Consider the following 22,964-nt stretch of genomic DNA (forward strand, 5'->3'; position numbering starts at 1 on the left):
CGAGGCCACACCTTAAGATTTGAGTGTGCAACAAAGAACATTATGTATATTAACCGGTTTAATTTTTAAGACTTGAATTACGTAGAAATGTTTTTTATAGACTGGTTGTAAATATATGTTAGTTTTTTACCACCGCTAAGAGTACATTATGGATTTCAATAAACGATTTGATTTATTGATTTTAGTGCATCAGATTTCCGGCCGGCCACAGATGCTCTTTCTGGACATAGTCTGTAAAATTTACTGTCAGTCAATTTGAGAATCTTTTATACCTATCAATGGCTGCTGTAATTGTTATATTAGTTACTTTTCGCCGGATGGATAGTGTTGAAGTTGTAATATATAATTGATTTATTGTGAAACCTTCGCATGCACTTATATTAACAAAAAAATAAAAAGTAACCCAAAACATTTTAAGAAGATAAAGTCGATTTAATAAATTAAGGACCCGTATAGCTGCAATAATCTGTTGTTATTTGTAAAATATTGTTGCTACGGCTATTTTTCGCTTTAGGATGACTTCCTATGTTGATATGAGTTTAGAAGATATTATTAAAAAGAAGAGAGAAAATTCAAGGTAAAAAAAAGTGTAAATTTGCTATCTAATTGAAAAACTTTGTAAGTCTCAATTTGACCCACATTTATTTGAATATCTTCAACTTATACCTTAAATTCTATATGTTTCAGAGTCAAGAGAAGTAAAGCAAAAGCGCAACCACCTCCTCAGAAGGCTCCAATGGCCGATGCCAGAAATAAAATAATATCAAAGAAAAGAACCCAAATAACTGATGCTAGAGAAAAGCTGGCGCAACTTGCAAAACAAAAAGATGCACGTTTCAAACTAGAAAAGCTTCGGCTGGAAAGAGTGAGTACCTACTTATAAATTTAATGACTTCCGGTGATTATACAGGAGTTGCAGGTTATGAAAACATAACTGGATCACTATATTTGTTTCAACTGATCTGAGCATTTCGCTGTATATTAAATGTACTAAATAGAAATATTATTATATTGTACATGTTGTACTGCTTTAGCTTTTCAATCTTCACTACAAAGATAAATGAGTCCTCTTTATTTGGGATTGAGACTTGTAATACACAACAATCAATAAAACATTTATATGGATAACAAAACTGCCTATCATACTATCTATCCATTTTGCTCTCTTAAATTTAATTGCTCTTTAATTGCCATTGCCTTCATCATTTAAATTCTAATTAATTTACTGCAAAAATGGCTTATTCAGGTAATAAATGATGCATAAATTGGTATCTGCATAATCATTGGGAATGCATGCCATTTTACAGATATTTGTCTCTTCTGAACATGCATATTTATATTCATTTAATAAAATGCATCATCTCAATAAGTAAAAAATAAGTACATATGGAAAAAGTACTTTAATATTTTATCTATCATTAGATTCTATGTCATTTATTAAATTTAAATTTACATTGTTATAGCCAACGGCGGATCCAGGGGGGGGGTCATGGGGGTCATGACCCCCCCCTGAGCTGGTTCCAGGACTTAGGTAGACCACTAATTGAACATAATGATTTTTTTAATTAATTTGATATAATATTATTTCGAGAACGAACGAATTTGATTTTTACCGCGTCACACTTGCGCGCGCTTCTCGACTACTAGCGTGTTACGATTTCCAAGTGTACAATAACGAATGAATATTTTTAAGTACAGTACTTCCGTACATTAATAAAATGCCTACTTTTTACTTGTATCTATTGTTATCAAAATTAAATTGTAAGTTTTCGACTTGACCACGACTATGTGACCCCCCCCTGGTGCAAAAGCTGGATCCGCCCTTGGTTATAGCCCTTTTCTACCAAGAATTGTTTAAGTTTATATTTAAACAGATGCTACTGCTTTCTTTTAATAGCTTTGGAAATGGTTATTTTAAACCTGTGAAGCAGTTCTGCTTTTATTCTTGTTATAGCATATTCACTTCTTTGAAATTTAAATCAAATTTTTCATGATTCATAACTTAACATACTCTGTGCAACTGCAATAACACTTTACTGTACTAAAGTGTACTACAAATTTTAAATGGTATATTTTTTGTTATTTGAATTGTGTCTATGAAACTTAAAAATACAATGGTGATGGTGCAGTAGTAGATTGAACAAAATGATTTTCTCTTTTGTGACAGGCAAGGATTCAGGGAGCTGTGAACTCTATCCCAAATAAATTTCAAAACCGAGGAAAGTTTAATAGGATGCCACCACCACCACACAAGGAGCGAGGTACAGGCTTGTTTAAATATGTATTCTCATGTGTTGTCATTAACTAAGGGGAACCATGACTGTACTTTATTAATTTGTTACTATCTCTTTAGTTTTTACAGATGTGTCAAGGCAGGTAGTTTCCCAGCCATTACATGTATCTAAAAACAGTGGTAGGCGTCAAGTGAACACTGGAAGATTTTTTGAGGGTAGGTCAATTGACAAGACAAAATTATTCGGTAAGTTTCATGAAGTATGTTATTAAGATTAAAGACTGTGTGTAAAGATTAATAACCTAACCTTCTTTGTTCTTTAATTAATTTCAAATTTACAGATTATGAACACAAAATGAAACCTAAACCCATACTTAGAACTGTGGAAAATGATTTGGAAATCATTGATGACCCAATGGAAGATGAATATGTGCCACCCAAGGTATCAGCACTAAATAGGAAAGCAAGTTTGCAGCTCAAGATTACAGCTCACAACAATGATCTGCGTGATCAGAGAATATCTAGTGTTCAGAGGTAAAGAAACAGAATATATTTAGCTAATAGTATTTAAATGAAAAAAGATTAGCTTGAAGCAAATTAGTACTATGAATATTATAAAATTAGTCAATCATTTGTTATTGCCTCTTTGTGTTTTGTACTTGGTTTCATCATTTATTTTTTGATAAATTAGGTCTGCTGTAATAGAAAAAGAATCAAGTCCACCAAGACCTCCCTCAATTCTCAAGAAACGTCCTATGGCAGCCCTAAAAAGTGACTCTCCAAAACCACAAAAACCAGATAAACCTGTTTTAGAATACAGAATAATTGTGAGCAACTTACGTAACACAGTTACTGCTGGAGATATAGAGGTTCGTAACATAACAGGTAAAATATTTTTAAATTACAATTCCCCAAAAATTAAAAAGAACTAATATAATATGACACTTTTAGGAATTATTTGGTGATGTTGGGGGTATGCTAGAGTCGCGATTAGTTCGCCCCGGCACTGCAGAAGTCATTTATAAAACACAAGAAGATGCACAGAAAGCTGTTGATTTGTATCATAATCGGCAATTGGACTGCCAGCCTATGAATTGTCTCCTTGTTACTCCAAGATCACCAGCATCAACTGCCAGGTAAATCTCAACAATGTTTGATCATTTTCTAATTCATGTTTTCTATTAAGCAATTTATCCAACCACTGCTAGTTCCAAGTCCAGGTGTTTTTTTGTACATGTAAATTAAATTGCCTACTGAAATTCGTAATCTTCATGATTGCATTTTTTATTTCAAATTATTGTTGTTACAGAAGCAGTAATAAGCCTGCCTTGTACAGTACCAACTCAAATGTAGAACCTGATATTTCTACTTTTCATAAAGTATTGTTTAGCAATTTGTAAAGTGTTGTGTTAAGTCTTCATACTTAAATTGTAACCACAAATTACGAATACGAGTCAATATCAAAGTGTTCACTGAGATGACATCCACATTATGGATGTAACCATGATTTTGCTACTAAATGTATGTATGATTTCAACTGGCAGTTATTGTTTTGAATCACCTATGAATATCTGTAGTCCTTTGTGAGTTCTAGTGATTACTTATTATTATCAATTTACATTCGAATGTTCCTGGTAAAATAGAAACAGGAAAAAATAAGGATAACAAGCCAGGTATAATATTGAAAAATCAATCTTTCTGTCATGATCTATAATCTAACTAGAAATATGAGCATTGAAAGACTATGCATATACATATTTTAAGATAGGCATTAAAATAATTTGACTGTCTTCGTGTTGTTCATAGATAAAATACACGTTTTAACATAGAATTTGATTAATTACATATTTGATTAGATACATTAATTATTGAAATATACATAGGTAGGTTTATTGTAGACTTAAACGTACTACGAAAATGGTAGTTGAATCTGAACTTTTCGCTGAAGTGTAACAAGTTTTCCTTGTTCTTCACATCCCTTACAATATTAGTAGAAATAAGTATTATGCAGAAACATAGATCCATAATCCAAATAATACGTTTAAGTCTATTTATAAATCTGTCTAAGATTAGACTTTACTCTAAAACTTAAGTTTACCATGAGTAAAATAAGTAATATCAATGTGAGTTACTGTATATTAATGGCTGCATCTATTAAATTAGTTAACTAAATCAATTGGGTATTGCCATAAAAACATTTTATAAATCTTTTTTGTACTTACAAACCAAATTTAGCTAAGTTTGATAAATAAAAATCTGTGTGGTCAACTTTACTCAATAAACAGGAGTAATGAAAATAATCAAACCCCAATACCCAATTGATGAAATCTCTGATCACTGTCTTCAAACCCTGTATTTCATTATTTGAGTAATTTGATAATAAAAAAATATAAACTTGTCTGGTGTGTATATTTTGCACGCAAAGAAATCTCTACCAGCCTCCTATAATTTAATTATTGGATTAAGCTGATTTGAGACTGTTACATGCAGGCCATGACATGACAGGACCTAATGCTATACTATAATAACATGACGTTCACATACGCGATATTCCAGTATTATGTCGCTCGTTTCGCTTGCGGGACGGCCGGGGGTGAGGGAGGAGGAAGAGGGCGGTGCGCAACAGCATAGCTTAAACTATGCGCATCGCACCAATTTATAGCGTACTAGCTTTTCGCCCGCGGCTTCGCCCGCGTAGAGGTCGGTTATATCGCGTTTCCAAAAGAACTCTTTAAAAATCCGAGATAAAAACTATCCTATGTTCTTTCTCAAGGTCAACTCTCTATCTCTGTATCAAATTTTATTAAAATCCGTTCAGTGATTTAGACGTGAAAGCGTAACAGACAGACAGACAGAGTTACTTTCGCATTTATAATATTAGTAGGGATAGCAAGCCAATAATATGTAGTACAGTACAATGTGAACGTGTCCATAAGAACGTATGGAGCGCGATATTGTTATGCTTTGAGCTATATTATGCTATTATAGCGTAGTCTGAAATTAGCTTAACGAAACGTAACATGGAGTAGCGAGAGGTCTGGATAACTGTGGCTTTGATGGATAGGTAGGTATTTAAAGTCTGGCATGCGAAAGCTGTCCACGATTTTTTTTTCAACACAATATTATTTCAACACTTTTCTATTTTTATGTAGTGGGTACCTAATTTATTTCATTGGGTATTGTGGTCGTATTTGGATCGCAAAATGTCGAGTCCAGAGGAATTAATAAGAAATTTTGATGGTTGCGAGGAAGATGTAGAAGATTTTGTGACCAATAGAAGAGCAGGAAGAATGTACACAAATTTTGAAATTTGATTTGTTTTTATAATCCTAAAAGTACAATTCTTTTTGGTTTTTGCCAACTCACTACATATTGTTTTTTTGTACTTTTATAACTCAAATGGGCTTAATTTAAGGTTAGTTTAGGTTAATATTAATATCGTTCTACCTTAAGCCCATTTGACCTATGTCACTCTCGTGAATGAGTCGGACATCATTAAGTATTAACTTAAACTTCATTTAACCCAAGTTTATTTATCTGTGTTAAGACCTATGATTCACTTAACTTCATTTAACCAAGTTTTATGTTTTACTTTTCTGCAGCCTAACTCTTTGTAACCTAAGCGTATGTTCCTCAAATGTGTGTCATCGGTGTCGGGGATGCCTCCTCCGCTATCTGCCGTTTGTTTTCGCGGCACAACAGTTTGTTTTACACGTTTCATTATAGAAATACACAATAGGATACACTTGCCTTTGTCTGAGTTAATTAGATAGCATAGACCCTTGTTCTCAATATTTGTATATTTCTTGTAATCTAACTCAGCATGGGTTTAAAAACTTCCAACTAGTAGCATATACATACTTTTGATAAATAATAGACGTTTGAATAGTTCAAGTTTATATTTTCAAATTTTTCAATTACCGCCAATCCAAATTTCCGCTCATCACCATGACTTGTCCACAGATAACACATATATTTATAATTATTTGTAACACCTCCACCCTTAATTATTACAGATAAACTTACTTACTAAATTATATTTAAACAATGTATCAATAATAATCATAACAATCTTATAATATATTTTCTTACTTCAATTGTACGATTACTAGTTCGTATATCCCTAATATTAATAGGAACCCTAGGACTACCCGTCTCCTGCACCTTGGGCATATTTAAAGGTACACTTGACGTTGACAAGGGTTCACTTGTAACCAAATCACTGTCATCTGTTTGCGTGCGGGATGTTTCCTCGGCCAATGCTTTCGTCAAGCTGATTCCGTTTGTCCGGTCCGGTTCTGTGTTCGGCGCTTGACTATTGTCTGAAGGGAACACCAGAGAAGAGCGAGAGCTCTGAACTGGTTGAAAGTTCCTAAAGTTTGAATCTAATAGCCTAGCTGTCATATTTATCACTCTTGGTTTTAGTTGGTCAAAGTGTCTATGCACCTCAGTGCCGTGGATAGATTTAATATTATAATCTGTACTACCTGTTTTCTCTATAACAGTCCCTGCAGACCACTTATTCGAGCTACGGTACTCTCTGAACCATACAGGGTCCCCCGGATTAAACTTTCTTGTGACGCCACTTGTAGCTTCTACACTCTCTTGGCGAGCTTTAATTCTCTCGTCATTCTTTTACCGCTTGCGATGTGGTGCTCAGCATTCTAATAGCTTCAATCCACTTTGAATGTGCATCGACTACCACTAGATAAGTAAGACCGGCTACCGGGCCTAAGAAGTCTACGTGTATCCCGGTCCACGGTCGATCTGGCCACGGCCAGGCGCGGGGCGCATGCGCAGGTGGTGCGTCCGCCACTTCAGCGCACACGGTGCAGCTGCAACACGCTGCCTCTAGTGCCTCGCCTATTCCCGGCCACCACACGTAACTTCGCGCTAACGATTTAGTTTTAACTATGCCCATGTGACTCTCATGGAGCTCAGCGATCACTTTATTTCTACACGTACTAGGAATTACTAGCCTATGCCCCCACATTACACACCCTAGCTCGATATATAATTCCTTTCTACGGTAAAATATGGTTTTAATTCTTTCATTTCTACCTCGACCGGCCAGCAGTGGCGTGCAGTCCATAGAGACAAAAAGACACTGCCTACCCTGAGAAATTCAGATATTATAGGTACATAATTACTATCCATAAAATAAACAATATTCGTAAAACACGTATCAGCGCCATCTATCTATTACACGTTGTAACATAATCTATCAAGGGAGGATTATCAATATTTCAAAATTAGTACACTTTTTTGCCGAAGTGCGCCGCCGCTGGCACCGTTTTCCCGTTGGAAAGACACTTCAACTCGATGTCTCAGTGACGTAGGTACTTTAAGCATGTGTGCGTGTGACAGACTCGTAGTCATGACAATGTGTCTATGTCTGTTTTCCTATACACATTTGTCACACAATGTCAAAATAGTCTGCGTTTCGTTAGTGTGTGTGATAAAATAGACACTGCCTTTGCACGACAAAGACAGCGGATGACATGAGCGGTTATCTGTGGTTATGTTTTGACAGTTATTATCGTAAAGTAAGCCGCAATATTTTTCGATGCATTTTTGTTTTCCTTTGTCATAATTCGTTTTCTGGGTCGTTGGTTTTTAAGTTATTTGATATAAGTCGATAAAAGAGTGAAAAGTTGATTAATAATTTATTGTGAACTTTCAAACGGCGTGTGCTCATAACACAAAAAGTGCGATTTTGAAACTATTTTTCTGTGATAAAAACAAGTGTTTGAAATAGATAAAACTACGCAAGACATCTAATAAATTAAGAAAGGTGAGTCAATCGTTCAAAACAATACGTAGAAAACATAATGATTTAAATCTAACGAGTTGCTCGTAGATACAGAGAAATCGCTTGTTCTGTTTCCCTATCCATTTATTTTAAACTATACTTAGATTTACTTCACTTATCTAAACTTATTTACAAAAAAAAAAAACAGAAATATATCTATTTAGTACCTTTGACACGATTTATTGGTAAGATTCCCTCTTGGTACCTACTTCAACGAAAAGGTTATTTTCGTGTTTACGTACGTGGTTACAATATTACGATAGGTATGTTGTCAATAGAAAAAAGTTTAAAGAAATGTATACGTTATTGACTACCTGCGATTCAATGATAAATGATCTGACGAAAAGATAGCTGTAAAAGTTTAATATTCAAATACGTTGGCTAGGTACACTAGGTAGGTAACTACAAAGTTTACCACACAACATTTTAAATCCGGCTGGCCTTCTGTCCGTCTGTCTTTCGGCTGTAGGCATGAACGTTGATAGTTATTTAGAGAGTAAACAGTTTCATAGATCACCGAGAAATCGAGGTTAAGCATCATTTGTTACGGTCGTGAATTTGATGGGTAGCCTTTTTTACATTTTGTACCAACTGTGAGAGTCGCGAATCAGAATCGCGCTTGGTCGTTTCTTTTTGCCTACCCTGACTAAAATCTCTGTGCACGCCACTGCCGGCCAGCCATCGTTTATATATCTGGCTACTCTGCTCAATATACTATCCGAAATGGTTTCTTTATTAACGTTTGTTTTATTTTATTTGCATCTATCTAAATATAAACCTGTTCAACTCTTTCTAAATGAGATTCTAATGACTTATTCTTTATTAAAATATCATCGTAGAATATTACTACGTCCTGCACGTTTTTAAAGAGATTCATCATGAACTTTTGAAAAATGCCCGGACTGGAAGAGACCATAAATGAGGCGATTGTATTTAAATAGTCTTCTGTGTGTATTAATTACTGTGTAGTTAGACTGGGTAATTGTCAACCAGTAAAGCCTTGTTAAGTGTCACCTTATAATCCGCGCATAAGCGTATTCCACCGTCTCCCTTCATCGCTATAACTAGCGGTGTAGCCCAGTCGGATCGTTCAACTCGCTCGATGACGCCGGCGCGCAGCATCGCGTCTAACTCAGCATCGACCCGCGCCAGCAGTGCATAAGGCACGGGGCGCGCTCGACAAAAGACTGGCTCGGTCCCATCCCGCACGCATAACTTGACTTCACCGGTATATTTGCCCAACGTGCCATCGAATAGGTTGTCATGTCTGAAAATGATATCGTTAAACATTTTATTTTTACAAAAAAAATTATGTGGTTACATCTAGTAAATTGTGGTATCTCAATATTCAATTCCGATAACCATTGTCTACCTAGTAAATTAGTAGTGCCCTTATCGATCACATACAGATCTAATTTCTTCATATTTTTCATAATTATATTGCACAACAGTCTCTAAATACCTTATTGGTTAAATGATTCATCTTTTTACATGGTTTCAAAGGTGATTGTTTAAAATGCTCATTATACGTAGACTTGCTTATACAGGATAACGCAGAGCCTGTATCAATCTCCATCGATAAGGTTTTATTATTTACTAGAAGCATTATACACACCGGTTTATAGTTGGTTAGTGACATTTGATACATCGGTTCCTCGTTTGTACTCTCGACCTCTTGCTCCGAGCTAGAGTTCTCGGCTCGCTCAGCCAGTACGCCGCGTCGGCGACGTAGTTGCTGTGCGCGGTGCGAGCGCTGCTGCGCCCACCGCACGCCATGTTGCCGCTCCGCCATGCGCCCGCTTCGTAGGCGCTCGACCCGATCACGCGTACTCTACGTGACCTTACTCGCAAGCCATTATTCCCGCGGTTTATTCGTAGATTTTATGCGACGATCAAAATCTTTTTTCCTACAAACTCTTCGTAAATAGCCAGGTTGTCCACAATAACTACATTCGAACTCCTTGTACCTACAGTTATGTGCCCCATGACCGTTGACCTCGCAGGCTGAGCATTTGTTGAGTTCCAACTTGTATATTCTCTCGCTTAGTTCCCGGCTGGTAGCTTGTTCCTGCGTTCCCTATACGGCCCCGGCCGCGGCGTCCCGCTCGGCTGCCTCCAGGCTTATCTATAGTGCTAGTGTTGGCATACTAGCGCTTTTTGATAATCTATTTTATCTTCCGCGAATAACCTCTGACGAATATATTCGCTAGGTATGTAAACCGCACACAAACTGGTCCCTCAAATTTTCTTCTAAATTGATCAGATTGATCTTGAATTAACAATAACGTGACATCTTTTTCAAATCTGCTATGTAATCAGCTATTGTTTCTCCCGCTGATTGGCGTCTTTGTCGGAACCTATATCTCTCCGCGAGAATTGATGGTTTCCGCTGTAGACGTGCTTGCAGTAGTTCCGCCGCTTCTTTATATTTCAGGGTTGATGGTTTTCTCGGGCTCGCCAAAGTAGACAATAACTCATAAGCCGGTTCACCGCTAACGGCTAAGAGCTATTAATGTCGGTAATTTCAAATCTTCCGCTATTTTGTTAGCAACAAAATACATTTCGAGACGATCGACGTACGCCGACCAATTCCCATTGTTTATGTCAAAATCTCGAACTTTCCAGACATTTTTAATCACCCCACTACACAACAATTATTTACGACTTTATTCTGCACCGAATATCGTTCCGTTATCCTAATAAATATAATAAATTTATAAGATAAATAATAGCCAATCCAAATTCCCGCGCATCACCCTGACTTGTCCACCGATAGCAACACATATATTTATAATCATATGTAACAACTTTTTCGGTAATTATTTGTTTTTCGATTCGAATAATAAGATATAGTCTTACGCAGATAAAACCCGTTTTGTAAAAAACAATATTTGCGACGCCCTTAGATAATTCTATGTCTATGGCGACGCCATTTTCGGACAACCTGCACCAGCTGTCATTTTATTTTATCTTCCGGATAGTAGTTAACAGCGATTTTTTTTAAATATACCGGCTGCGACATCTTGATTTTTTTTACTTATTCTAATGAAAAATAGTCCACTGGGATCAAAACTACTAATTGACTGATTTATTAATTACCTGTATGCCCAATGCGCTCTATATTATCTGTTCGAAAAGTAAATGTCATATTGTCATTGGTATCGGTTTGATTCTTTGATTGGTCTTGGTTTATTTCATCATTGTATTTTCCGTGTATTACGTATTTAACAAAAGACAATAAGATTAAAAAGTATCGCATCTAAGTCTTAGACAAATAAGTATAAGATCTAAGCGTAATTAATTACCAGTTAACGTATTCCATTATCCAAACATAATGGACAGAGAAGAAGGTGAAATGAGCGATGATAACGCTATGCTTGTTGATGATGATATTAAAGATAATAAAGAACCGATTTCGTTTACAGAGGACTGTACAGTTGTAAGTGTGAAATAGTCTCATTATTATAAATAAAATAGATATATGAAATATATATTAGTGTTTTTGTTTGTCTCTTGAATTTGTTTTAGTTTTCATTGAATTATCATTCAAATAAAATCAAATATAAATGGATAGCATGTTATGTTACATATTTCAGGTGTATAAAGCGAATAAAGCCGGTCTGATAATTGAAAAATTAGAGAAGGTTGATGCCTCTAAAATAGAAGAAAGAGCTAAACGATTTGGTTTAAATCTAACTGGGAACAGAGTTATCACTCAAAGACAAATAGATGACCTTTATTCAAATTTTGGGATAGAAAGTGGAAATGAGCGGCATTTTCGTTTTGATGCATTGAATTTGAATGGTGTGGATGGGCTTACTACTAAAGAAATATTTCAATATTTAGAAGACTACAAACCATTGTCTTTAGAGTGGATTGATGAAATTTCATGTAAGTTTAAGATTTTTTAAATGAATCATTGCTGTAAAACCAATGGTTGATTAGATCTGCTAATTTCTATTGTGGTTTTATATTGTTAAACAATAGAGAAAGTGAAATTTTCACTTTTAGTCGATACTTATCTAAGGAAATTGAGTTTTTTATATAAACAAAATGTTACAATCTATGTACCTACATAACTTTTATTTTAACAGCTTCCTAAATCTTTTGTTTGTTTATAGGTAATGTAGTATGTCAAGATCATATTTCAGCTGCACTGGCACTTCTGGTCCATTCCAGAGAAATCAGGGATGAAAATTTAAAGCAGATGCTTGATGAGAAACCTAATCACCATTGGCGTGAAGGCATGCCACATCCCAAAAAAGATTTAATTTTAATGAGATTTGCCACAAATGGAGATAAAAAAGTAATGAAAAAGAAACCACAAAGAAAAAATGTTGATGAATTTTATGACCAAAGTATGGATTCTATAAGCAAAAATCCCTGGGGTGATTTATGTAAGTCTTGGGGAGTTTATGATCATCAAGAAGTTTTCCACAATAAGCCTAGGTACAGGGATGAAGATGATGATTATGATGCAAAGCCAGAAAAAGTAATAAGGATAAAAAATAAAAGCCTGGCTAGTAGGCTTGGTAAAAGGCATGTTGATAATAATGACAATCAGGATGAAAATCCTGAAGATAGTGCATCTGATTCAGAATGGAAGATTAAATCTAAAACTCCAAGGATGAGAATGCATGCAGATGATGAAGAATCAAAGCAAAAGAAAAAGCTAGCTTTACAACATTCTAAAGATGAAGAAGAATACTCAGCATTGTCAATTGAAGTTGACAGTTCTGGCCGTAATTATGTTCCAAGAGAATATTCAAAGCTGTCAGACAAATTTAAAAAGCAAAGTATACCCAAGAAGGTGCATGGAATACAATCACGTTTAGGTGATAAAGTTGTTCCTCACGAAGGTAGATCCCTTTCAAGTGATGAATCATCGCAGAACTCTGACAGTATTGTAATGAGCAGGGTGCATAAAGTGAACAACACTAATAGTGTTTGGTCTAGATTAGAAATAAAAACGGCTAATACAAGTGCTCAGAGTGATTTGCGTCAAATATTGAAATCTAGAAAACATAAGAAAAATGATGACCTCCGTGACAAACTAGGGAAATCTAAACAGACTAACTTAAGAATTGAAATAGACAATAATTATGCTCATGATTTATAGTTTTACTCTTGCATAATAAGCCTTATGTATGTTTTAGCAAATTATATGTTAGTTATATTCAGTGTTTTCAAATATAATGTTTTTATGATCTGTAATGTCTTAATGAAATGAACTTTACATATTTTATTAAATCATTAATGTTTATTAACAATACCAATATGTATTCTCGTTTCATTGTTATAATTTGTAAATAGCTCAATACAAAGTGTATTTTTCTATTTTATCATTAAGATGAAATAGAATTGTGTTCAAAATATGCTGTAAACTGATGATGTACTTAAAAATAATGTTGTTACTTGTTAGTAGTGCCTCATACTTTGATTTTGTTACTGATATTGAACAAAGTATTTACATATTTTATACATACTGTAGAATATTTCATATAGATAGATGGAAAACACTTAAGCCTGCAGAAAAGTAACACACATGATTTACATTGGAGACATACAAGATAATTCTTTGGGAAATCAAATAAAATGCATTCAAACTGGGTATTTTTTTTATTTTTGTGCTATTTCATGTGCATGATGTATACTAAAGTTAGAAATAGTTTTGAGTTTGTCATAAAATGATTAGAATAACATGTGAGGGGGTTAGTAAATAACAATACTTGTAATGCACATAATATGTGCGGTAAAGTTATCATCCCTGGTTGACATAAAGGGACATTTAATAAATATATGGAAATAAATTGTAGAACTTATAAAGCTAGATCCGACAACTCAAGTGCAATGAATTAGTTCAAAATAAGTTGAATTTGATTTTTATCAATGACTTCAATATATTCATAATAACGCCGCAGGCAGAGCAATAATGACAATACTATATAATTGTTAAATTAAAAATGTAAAACAGCACAAATCAATTTCTTATTTATTATAATCGAATACTTAACATCCTGTTTTAAAGCTTAGCTTCGTAATCATGATGTTTAGCTAATGAAATATCTGTATTAAAATCATTTTTTTTTATTTAATAAAATGTATAATTTAACATTAATGCTAATGCAACAAAGCAAAAATATTTTAATAATTCGGAAGACGAGTATTTCAATTGACTATATTAGTTCTATAATAATTTCTGAAGGCATTGTGTTATAAAATTAGGAATTATTTAAGCGTCTGTGTCACTAAATAAAATAAAATTAGTATGGAATTAGCAATAAAAATAAAATTAATATTAGTATTTAAGCACAGTTTGATTGAAATAATTTTGATACATTTGTTCACAGTTTGAAGTTATTAAACAAAACGTCACTAATATTCTGTAAGTTGCTAAAAAGTAATACTGACAATTATCTATCCTGATTTGTTTCTACCATAAAATATACGTAAGTTAAGTACGTGAATATCGTCAAATAAAGTCATTCATTACAAAACTTAACGATAAAAAAATATCATTTGACCTGTTTAGGATATAAAAATATTTATAATTATTACATCTTAACAAAAAATAATGTAAAATATTAATAAAATTTAGGCACGCGTGTTAATATGTTAGCTAAAATTCTATTGTCTTAACATTTTGGTGCTGATTGCAATTAATATTATAAAGTGCAAGACTATGTCTAATAATATTATCATAGGATTATGCAACCTCCAGTTATAGCTGGCACAACTAAGATATGTAGTCAACAGATCAATTCTTAACGTTACTATCTACATATCTAATTCTGGCACGTAATTTCCACATTCCAGTATTTCCTAATAATTGTTAACTTTTGTTCTTAAAGTTTAACATTTGTAAAATAGAAATGATATAAATATAATTAAATTCAGCGTTGATTAAAATAATGTAAATAACAAAAATATTTAGTGGAATGTTTCAGTCTTACTTATAAGTACTTCCAGTACGCCAAAGCGTCAATATTATCGTAATAGGTATGTTAACAGTGAAACCTTTTTATGAACATAGTTAACGAGAGTTCCCAAAGACATAACAACTATTATTATATGTGTTTACCTAGAACAAAATATGTCTAATAGCGTATTGATCAGATTAAACTGTTAACACCATAAGTCAATTTAATACCAATAATGGTAAAATTAAATTGGACATAGTAATTTAAATGTGTCAGAATTTTCTGTTCATCATTTTAGCTTTTTCTGTTTTTCCGTTTTTTCTTCCTTGCGGTCACCTGATTCATCTTTTTTTTTAGATATTAATGAGTGTTTAGCTTTCTTTAATTGTTTCTTAACTTTGTCTTTAACTTTGTTCTTTTTAGGTGTTGGTATTACTTCAACTGATTTCATTGATGAACTGTTTGATTCACTGTTCCTTTGAGCTGAAATATGTCAAAAAATATTAGAATACATTATACCTTTTTTATCGTCTAAGTAAGCATATTCAATATTATTATATATTTTTTAAATCTTTTACAAATATTACTACAAATAATTTCATTAAAATGTTCCAGGTTTCTGATTTTTGTCTTATATTACCTCTTTTGCTAGCGATGGAAGCGGCAATCGCGAGATCCTCTTGGCGTTCTCGCCGTCGTTCTGCATCAATCTGCTGAACTAATTCGTCACGCATGCGAACTATTTCAACGAGACGTAATACTAGCTTTTCCTCGCGAGCCTGTAAAGAATAATTACATAAATATAAATGTAACAGTGTTATGTGCAGCTAAGGCCGACAATACACTGGCTGCTTTAATAACCGATTGCATGTATAAACAATGCAATATCCGTTTACAGTCTCCATAGACTGCTTAGCGACAGATTTTTAACTTGCTGTAACATCGTCCGTATTCTTAGTTTTGAGTTGAGCTGTCGACCAAAGCAAAGCATGGTGTGTACGGCGCACATCACAAAATCACGCATTGCTGTACATAGGCTAACTGCTCTAGCATTCCGAGTATTGGTGGTCTTTTAGCTTTACTACGAGGGAACAAACTGAATGCCACCTTTTTACGAGTAATTGGGACTAAAATACATAAAACAATGAAAAAACATGTTTGATCAACATTACAGCGACAAGACGTGAATAACTTTTTTAAAAAGTTACTTCAATCGTAACTGTGATTTAGCTGAACCACGGATTTTATTAAATAAAATAATAATACAAAGATGGTGACTCTTTTTACTCTTCTGTCTAGCCTTTTCCCTAGATATTACTTTAGCCTGTCGTCTGTTGACGACAACTCATTGACGTGGATAAGTATCTTATAATGTTGAGAGAATTAATATAATAATTGACCTTGTCTGAATCGATGCGGTTAACAGCTGGTCGTGATTGGATTATCCGAATTTCATGTTCAATGTCAGCTTGCTCTTGCTCCAACCGTTGTTGTCGTCGTCTGAAATATACACATAATTATCAAGATAGTTATTCAAAAGAGGTAGATAGAATTACCAGCATGAATACAATTGAACGAGAAACTTAAAATAAACAGTTTGTATTACATTTCTTATTTTTTTAGAGTATAACTTGTTCTATTAGTATAAGGAATAGTTAATGGGTAAATACTCAAGAATGCGATGACGAATGGGACTTACATGTACATCAATTCAGTTTGTTTTCTGAACAAGTCATTTTTCTCATTGACCAGTTCACACAGCTGAATTACTAAATCTTCGACTTCCTCTTGCGGGACTGCGACGGAGTCATCGCCTGTAATAGGTTCCATTATACATAGTACTACGCTTACGAGTGTGAGAAATATTCGCACTATTTTAGATTGAAATGTTTACAAATCAATGTGGGTCATAATGTTATTGTTTTATTAAACTATGGCTGTTTTACTGCTACCGACTTATAATAAAGTTTAAACAACTAATACGTTTCGTAAACATATATATTTATCATATGTATAACTTATAAGAAAGAAATTGATAGTTTGGGTGCTCAAATAGAAATAATGTGCATGAAAATGTTTACCCTCACACTTGTCGCGTATCATCTTCTCGATGAGCACTCCCTGCCGCTCCAGACCAAGCTGCTGAGTTTCGAGCAGGTCCAGTTGGACTTGAAGATCCTCAGGAGACATTTGTAACTTTACTTCCCGTCGTTCTGGAAGTGGCAGGCCAGGGGCTGGCCCTTTCTTCCTTCCGCTTGCTGTAATTAAAGAAATATGTAGGTATATGTATAATTTGCAGCATCTATCTTTTGTTTTCCGATATCAAAATTCAACTTAGATAGTAGCAAATCGACGAATTATCATTAACCAATACATTTCGTTCGATCAGTATCTTCAGTTACTATCTTCACAAACCCTTTTAATGAACATCTTTTATCTAAATTGCTATATGTCGACGCTAAAAGTAGTTAACAAAGTTAACGGAGAGTACGTACCGTCTGAGTGAATGCTTTTCATACCAGAAGTGTTGATGCCTTTCTCCATGGAACCTCCACCGCCTGACACCGTCGACAGGCTGTCAGGGGGAGTGGGCGCCGGCCGTCGCTTCTTGAGAATCGGTGTTGATTTACCAATCGACTTCTATAAAATATAAATATAGTATTTCCATATGGCAGGCCAAACACATCATTGCGTACATCCATTTAAGCTGACGATATTTTTGTTTTCGTAAAATATGTTAACATTGTATTTGAGTGCCAGTTCAGTAAATCTAAGGAGTAGTAAAATATTGTTATAATGTCACGAGCCATCGCAGGTTTTTTCTGCAGGTTTCAGATGAGTAAGACTAATTAGCGAAAAGGAGTTTAACTTGTCACCTCCGTATTCAATGACGTGCCTGATCTTTGACATCGACGACGAAAAATTTACGGTCGACTAATGAAATGGGGCTTTCAATGAGTCATTCGTAATGTTACTACATTATGTACAAATCTTATTTGTTCAGAATAGGTTATAAGAAGGTAAGTTTTAACCGATTAAAAAAATCTAAAACCCACGTTTTTTAATGTCAAAATTTATTAAAATCGGTCGAGCCGTTTTTATAGTTGTAAATTGCATTGTCATCGGGTTTGAAGCTACCATTACAGTTTTAGCTTGCTAGCTTATCGGAAAGTACCTTAAAATTGCGTACCCCAAAAATCCAACCGGATCGCCAAAAAAATAAGAAAAGTGAGTGTATAAAAATGTGGAATAAAGGGTAGAGAAAATCTCTAAGTAAAATTCACAGAGCTTGCTGCTTGACTAAGTTAAGTTCATACAAAGTGCTTGACGAGTAAAGTTTTAAATGCTGACTTACTTGATCTGAATGAATAGTGGAATTATACGAGCTGAATGAAGATATGCTCGCCACGTCGTCCATGGAGGTGGCGGGTTGTTCCATTCGCGGGGCTTCTGAAATCGCGATGGCTGGTGGCGGAGGCGGTGCTTTCGCTTTCTTTCGCCGAGCCATACTGCCAGGCAGATTAGGGGTGCTCGTAGCCATTGAAGACCTGTACATAGAGCTGCAAAAAAAAGCATTTTTAGAAGCACTGCTGTTGCCCGCAATCCTGCCCAGTGACAAGCCTTTTTATAATTACAAAAGAATTGATATTACAGTTGTACATAGCCATTTATAGTCCCAGGAGACTTCTGTACTCGTAGCAGAAGTTGGGATTATCGCCTTTGAAACGCTATCCACAGATTACCAACTTTTTCTTAATCTACATTGGGATTAACATTTTTTAATAGTTTTTAGCATTTGAGGACTCACCTCCTGCTGTGCGATTCATCTTCCTCCGATGAAGGCTCTTCTCCATCAGACCAAAAAGGATTGACAGCAATAAGTCGCTTTCTGTAATGTAAACCACCATTTATATACCTTACATTTTTGTTTCCATAGAAAAATATTAAATGAACTAGCAGTATGTACCTACTTTTCAATAATGTTCTTTTATAAACTAGTAAATCTTAAATTTATGATACTTAAAAACATAATTATAATTAACGAAAAATACACAATTAGTGATACAAAATTACTACATCGTCTTTTTTTTCTTTTATTTTTAAAATGTTGTTTAACTTATTTCTATTATAGTCAGCCTTAACGCTAAAAACAGTAAAAACGTTATTTTTAATTAATATACCTCGACAATTCTAAATCAACCATATTTAGGTCCACGAGTTGATATATTACGTTTTTATATCTAATCCTGCGATCTCAACGTGAGACCAACGGGAAAGAGTCAACATAATACACATATTGTTCTTTTGTTACATTGCATTGTGCTGATCTACGTACTCAGTTCACTCGTCATAATATATTACGAAGTCAGAGTGGCCATTTGAAATCCACATTGCTGTTAATACAATTAAGTAGGTACGTGGAAGTCATTCAAACGGAATGAGATGAAATAGCTCATTTGAAATTGACCTAGAAAAATAGAATAACTCTGTAACCAATTAGCTTATTGTATCACGCGAATAGCCGTATATGACGACGATGTACCGACATACGGATATTGTAACTTATATTATGACTATTTAGCATTACGCCTGCATACTTTGATGGGGAAGGCAGAAACGTTTTGTAGCTAAACAAGTTCCATTATCTTTCGTTGGAAAATATCAAAGCGTTTAAGATTTTTTTATGGTACGTAAATTTCGTATTATTATATTTAGGATTGTCACAATTTTGCAAAAAAAGCAATGCCTAAGTTCAATTTACATGAAGGTAAGATTAAAATACTCACACAGGTGTTGCAGTGCTTGCCGCATTCGTAGGCTTTGTAGCTAATTGTATAGGGGGCACCTCATCATCTTCCTCGTCACTGCTACCAAACGGATTCGTGCTTGCTTTCTTCGGTGATTGATGATTTTCAGCCTAAAATTATAATACTTACAGTATTTAAATATACAGTATTTAAATATTGGTTATAATATATTTTAAACAAGTTTACCTCTTCCTCATCATCTGAAAACGGGTTTAAATGAATTGGGTACTCTTTAGGGTTTAACGCATTTTCTTTCTCTTTTTTCATAGCAGACGCTAAAGCTTTCTCTAAGGCATTTTGCTTCTTTCTTCTAGGTGGTACACTTATTGTTATTTCTGGATCAGCTTGAACCTCTTGCTCTGATGGTGCAGGTTCACTAAGTGAAGAGGTACTGTTTGCTATCCTGCTGTCATCCGTTGCATTGCTCATTACTTTATGTACAAGAACAGTATTGTTGTCACCTTCTAATTCTACTTCAGGCATATTATGTACAATTGTATTTATACAGTCTTTTTCTTTATTACTTGTATTAGTTACAACTTCTTGTTTTAAACTCTTATCAACGTTTATTGTCTCATCAGCCAATTGTGTTTGCAAGAAGTTGAATTTGTCAATATTACTCTTATACACTTTGTCCGGAATATGTTTTTCAAAGATATTTTCGTTTTTTATTTCTGGTTCTATACTTTCTGATAAAGGTTTGGAGTCAACTTCGTTTTGAGATCTACTGCTACTGCTAAAGTCTTCAGGTTTACTAATACTATTGTCTTTTAATGAAATATTTGAGATTTTATAGTCGACACTGTCTTTATCTATGTTTTTCTCAAACATATTTATTTTCTCTGAAAGGTAACTTTAGTTTTTAGACAGGACTCATCACATGCACGGTTTTTACACATGATTAGATGAACACAAAAACATTAACAATAAAACAAAAGCATAGTCCTTTTTCAAAATAAACAATTGAAATAGTTTTTCTCCAGCTGTGCATTAAGAAAACATTGTAGGAGCTTGAAGGAAACATTCAGTTAAAGATTGGAGTCAACATAGCAAGAACACGATGCGGAGCAGAAAAATAATGAAATATATAAGTTTTAGTAAATTCAATGTTTTCTGTTAATCAAAAAATTCCACATAAATTCTATTGATAACAACAAATTATGTTTCATAATACATTTACCATGTTATGTTGTAACAATAGCATGTACTGATAAGGTAAGATTTGATTGAGCATTAATGTCTTTCATAAAACTAATAATTTATAAAGATAATCATAAAAATGTTGCAAATGAAAGTAATTGATGCACTCACCCAAGATCGACTGAGGTCTTGATTTGTATTTAGGACTAACAGGCTCCTCATTCAAGACCGTTTTAGTCTCTGGTAAACTATCAGTGAATGCCAGCATTCCCATCTGATCATGGTCATTATTATTCAGATATTTTGATAAAGTCTTTTCATTTTTACAACTATCACAGGTGAATTCAGATCCTTCTACTATTTCAAAGTTCTTAGGGTTTAAATGTCCAGAGCATTTAGAGCAACGGAAGCATCTCCTGTGGTACAGTTTGTGCGAGACAAGTAGGCGCTGGGCAAGGTATACAGGCAGGCCACATGCTGCACATTTGTCTAGACCAGTCTTGCCAAACCTTATTGGTGCCTATAAAGTAGTATTAAGATAGTTATAGTGTGTGACAGAAAGTATTAGAGTAATTAGAAAACAATAGTTTCACTGCAAACATTGCACACAAGTTTAGAAAGTGAAAACTAATAATATTATTATACTAACAGGTGACTCGGTGGTTGACAGTTTTGGTGACACCTTCGACTCACTCTCTGATGCCTTGGTATTAACTGAAATTATAACTTAAATAAATAGGTCACACCCATATTATGATAATAAAATCACAAGTAAACATTTTTAGGGACACAATAACACAATAATAATATTTTTTTATTAAATACAATTAGAGTAGTGGAAAAATAAAATTGTTAGTAGTAATCACCTGTGTGGCCTAAGCGTTGGTAAAATTGAGACAAGTAAGTTAACACTGACAAGCGATCAGGCACATCATTCTCCACCATATCCTCAGGGTCTAGTAATGCAGGAATGCCTAAATGTTTTTCAGCAACACTATATGCCAATTGATTATTTTCATATATATTTTCAGGCTTTAACTTGGACATATCACTGGAAGGTGGTCAAAAGATACAGAAACATACAAGTAATATTATTAAGTTGAATTTTTACGTTAAGTAAATCTTATTTTAACTTGAGTCACAAAACTTACATTAAATCTGGCCTAAAATGATGGACCAAAGCACAAAATGCTATACCATTCCTCCATGATGTTGTCATATTATCTATATGCACTTCAGGGCAGTCCTTCACTAAACGCTTACACCATAACTCTAGAGCTTTAGTACCTTTTCTTTCGGACATATTTACAACTTTTTAAAAACTTTTCAAGTTATTCAAAACGTTCATCATCTATGACTCATTACGGAATCTTTTCACTGAAAATAACAAAGAGCCATTTTGGTTTTTCATCGGACGTATAACGCAGTTTGAATTTTGCCGAATACTAAGCCATTGAATCGTATTTCAAATAGGAGTTTACAATAAAATATTCATCACAAGTTAGTGGTTAGTTGGCAATTTGGCATTGGCTAGGGATGTACGTGTTAATTTATATCACAAACGTCAAAAGTATGCCGATAAATTCTTAGCCGATTAGTCGATTTGTGAACTGATGTTCAATTAAATTTTCTGTTTTTATTTTGTTAAATAGAGATTTAATTAAACAAGGATTAATGTTTCATTTTAATAGTTTAGTGCTTGAGGGTATTTCTCATCATGCTTGCGGAATCTATGATTGTTTGACAATCAGCTATAACTACAAACACGCACGTCCCACTTGCTTATTTCAAGCATCATACTTAATTATAAATATTAATTGAAAGGAAATTTACGCATACGAGGCATTTCGCATTCGCGAAGTCAAAGTATTAATTACCTAATAATCTCTAGATTGGAAGATTGAAATGGATCGTTTAGGCATAGCGATTTAAGAAATGTATCCAGGATAAATTAGTTAGATATAAGTATGGGTTCGAAAGAAAGATAATTTTTTCGGATTCTTAATGAATGTTATATTAACTCGGATACAACGCGGAATACATTCGGAAAA

General features: G+C 34.1%; 3 protein-coding genes and 1 long non-coding RNA gene across 5 annotated transcripts; 2 read left to right on the forward strand and 2 right to left on the reverse strand.

Annotated features, from left to right (window-relative positions):
- The first annotated feature begins 226 nt into the window (after positions 1-226).
- On the forward strand, positions 227-4,632 carry LOC113506096 (polymerase delta-interacting protein 3-like). Its single transcript, XM_026888957.1, has 8 exons — positions 227-577; positions 688-865; positions 2,168-2,261; positions 2,354-2,479; positions 2,575-2,767; positions 2,925-3,102; positions 3,185-3,369; positions 3,543-4,632. Exons 1-8 carry the CDS (start codon positions 516-518, stop codon positions 3,631-3,633), a joined length of 1,107 nt encoding a protein of 368 aa, XP_026744758.1. The 5' UTR covers positions 227-515; the 3' UTR covers positions 3,634-4,632.
- Positions 4,633-8,625: 3,993 nt separating this feature from the next.
- Positions 8,626-11,106, reverse strand: LOC113506129. Its single transcript, XR_003401697.1, has 2 exons — positions 9,661-11,106; positions 8,626-9,312 (listed from the first exon to the last, which is right to left on the reverse strand). It is a non-coding gene; the product is annotated as an uncharacterized LOC113506129 (long non-coding RNA).
- A 102-nt stretch (positions 11,107-11,208) lies between these two features.
- LOC113506120 (nuclear cap-binding protein subunit 3-like) lies at positions 11,209-13,655 on the forward strand. The gene is made up of 3 exons (XM_026888977.1): positions 11,209-11,484; positions 11,642-11,936; positions 12,167-13,655. Exons 1-3 carry the CDS (start codon positions 11,380-11,382, stop codon positions 13,162-13,164), a joined length of 1,398 nt encoding a protein of 465 aa, XP_026744778.1. The 5' UTR covers positions 11,209-11,379; the 3' UTR covers positions 13,165-13,655.
- LOC113506105 (MICAL-like protein 1) lies at positions 13,650-22,450 on the reverse strand. 2 transcript variants are annotated; one of them, XM_026888966.1, is made up of 14 exons: positions 22,065-22,450; positions 21,780-21,964; positions 21,563-21,627; positions 21,085-21,433; positions 19,960-20,615; positions 19,753-19,883; positions 18,774-18,854; positions 18,321-18,525; positions 17,461-17,605; positions 17,053-17,223; positions 16,665-16,779; positions 16,366-16,465; positions 15,606-15,744; positions 13,650-15,448 (listed from the first exon to the last, which is right to left on the reverse strand). In XM_026888966.1, exons 1-14 carry the CDS (start codon positions 22,214-22,216, stop codon positions 15,255-15,257), a joined length of 2,688 nt encoding a protein of 895 aa, XP_026744767.1. In that variant the 5' UTR covers positions 22,217-22,450; the 3' UTR covers positions 13,650-15,254. The 2 variants fall into 2 exon arrangements, with proteins under 2 accessions (XP_026744767.1, XP_026744763.1); XM_026888962.1 differs by having other exon boundaries at positions 17,047-17,223.
- Positions 22,451-22,964: the final 514 nt, after the last annotated feature.

Source organism: Trichoplusia ni, chromosome 2 (assembly GCF_003590095.1).
Source record: "Trichoplusia ni isolate ovarian cell line Hi5 chromosome 2, tn1, whole genome shotgun sequence".
Classification (NCBI taxonomy): Eukaryota; Metazoa; Arthropoda; class Insecta; order Lepidoptera; family Noctuidae; genus Trichoplusia; species Trichoplusia ni.

Excerpts from the sequence above, each read along its gene's own strand:
- LOC113506096 (XM_026888957.1), top strand. The coding sequence starts at position 516 with ATGACTTCCTATGTTGATATGAGTTTAGAAGATATTATTAAAAAGAAG. Across the intron at positions 2,480-2,574 it reads TGACAAGACAAAATTATTCG|ATTATGAACACAAAATGAAA; the intron begins GTAAGTTTCATG and ends TCAAATTTACAG. Across the intron at positions 3,370-3,542 it reads TCACCAGCATCAACTGCCAG|AAGCAGTAATAAGCCTGCCT; the intron begins GTAAATCTCAAC and ends TTGTTGTTACAG.
- LOC113506120 (XM_026888977.1), top strand. The coding sequence starts at position 11,380 with ATGGACAGAGAAGAAGGTGAAATGAGCGATGATAACGCTATGCTTGTT. Across the intron at positions 11,485-11,641 it reads TTACAGAGGACTGTACAGTT|GTGTATAAAGCGAATAAAGC; the intron begins GTAAGTGTGAAA and ends TACATATTTCAG. Across the intron at positions 11,937-12,166 it reads GTGGATTGATGAAATTTCAT|GTAATGTAGTATGTCAAGAT; the intron begins GTAAGTTTAAGA and ends GTTTGTTTATAG.
- LOC113506105 (XM_026888962.1), bottom strand. The coding sequence starts at position 22,216 with ATGTCCGAAAGAAAAGGTACTAAAGCTCTAGAGTTATGGTGTAAGCGT. Across the intron at positions 21,628-21,779 it reads CCAACGCTTAGGCCACACAG|TTAATACCAAGGCATCAGAG; the intron begins GTGATTACTACT and ends TTATAATTTCAG. Across the intron at positions 17,224-17,460 it reads GAAAAGCATTCACTCAGACG|CAAGCGGAAGGAAGAAAGGG; the intron begins GTACGTACTCTC and ends CTTTAATTACAG.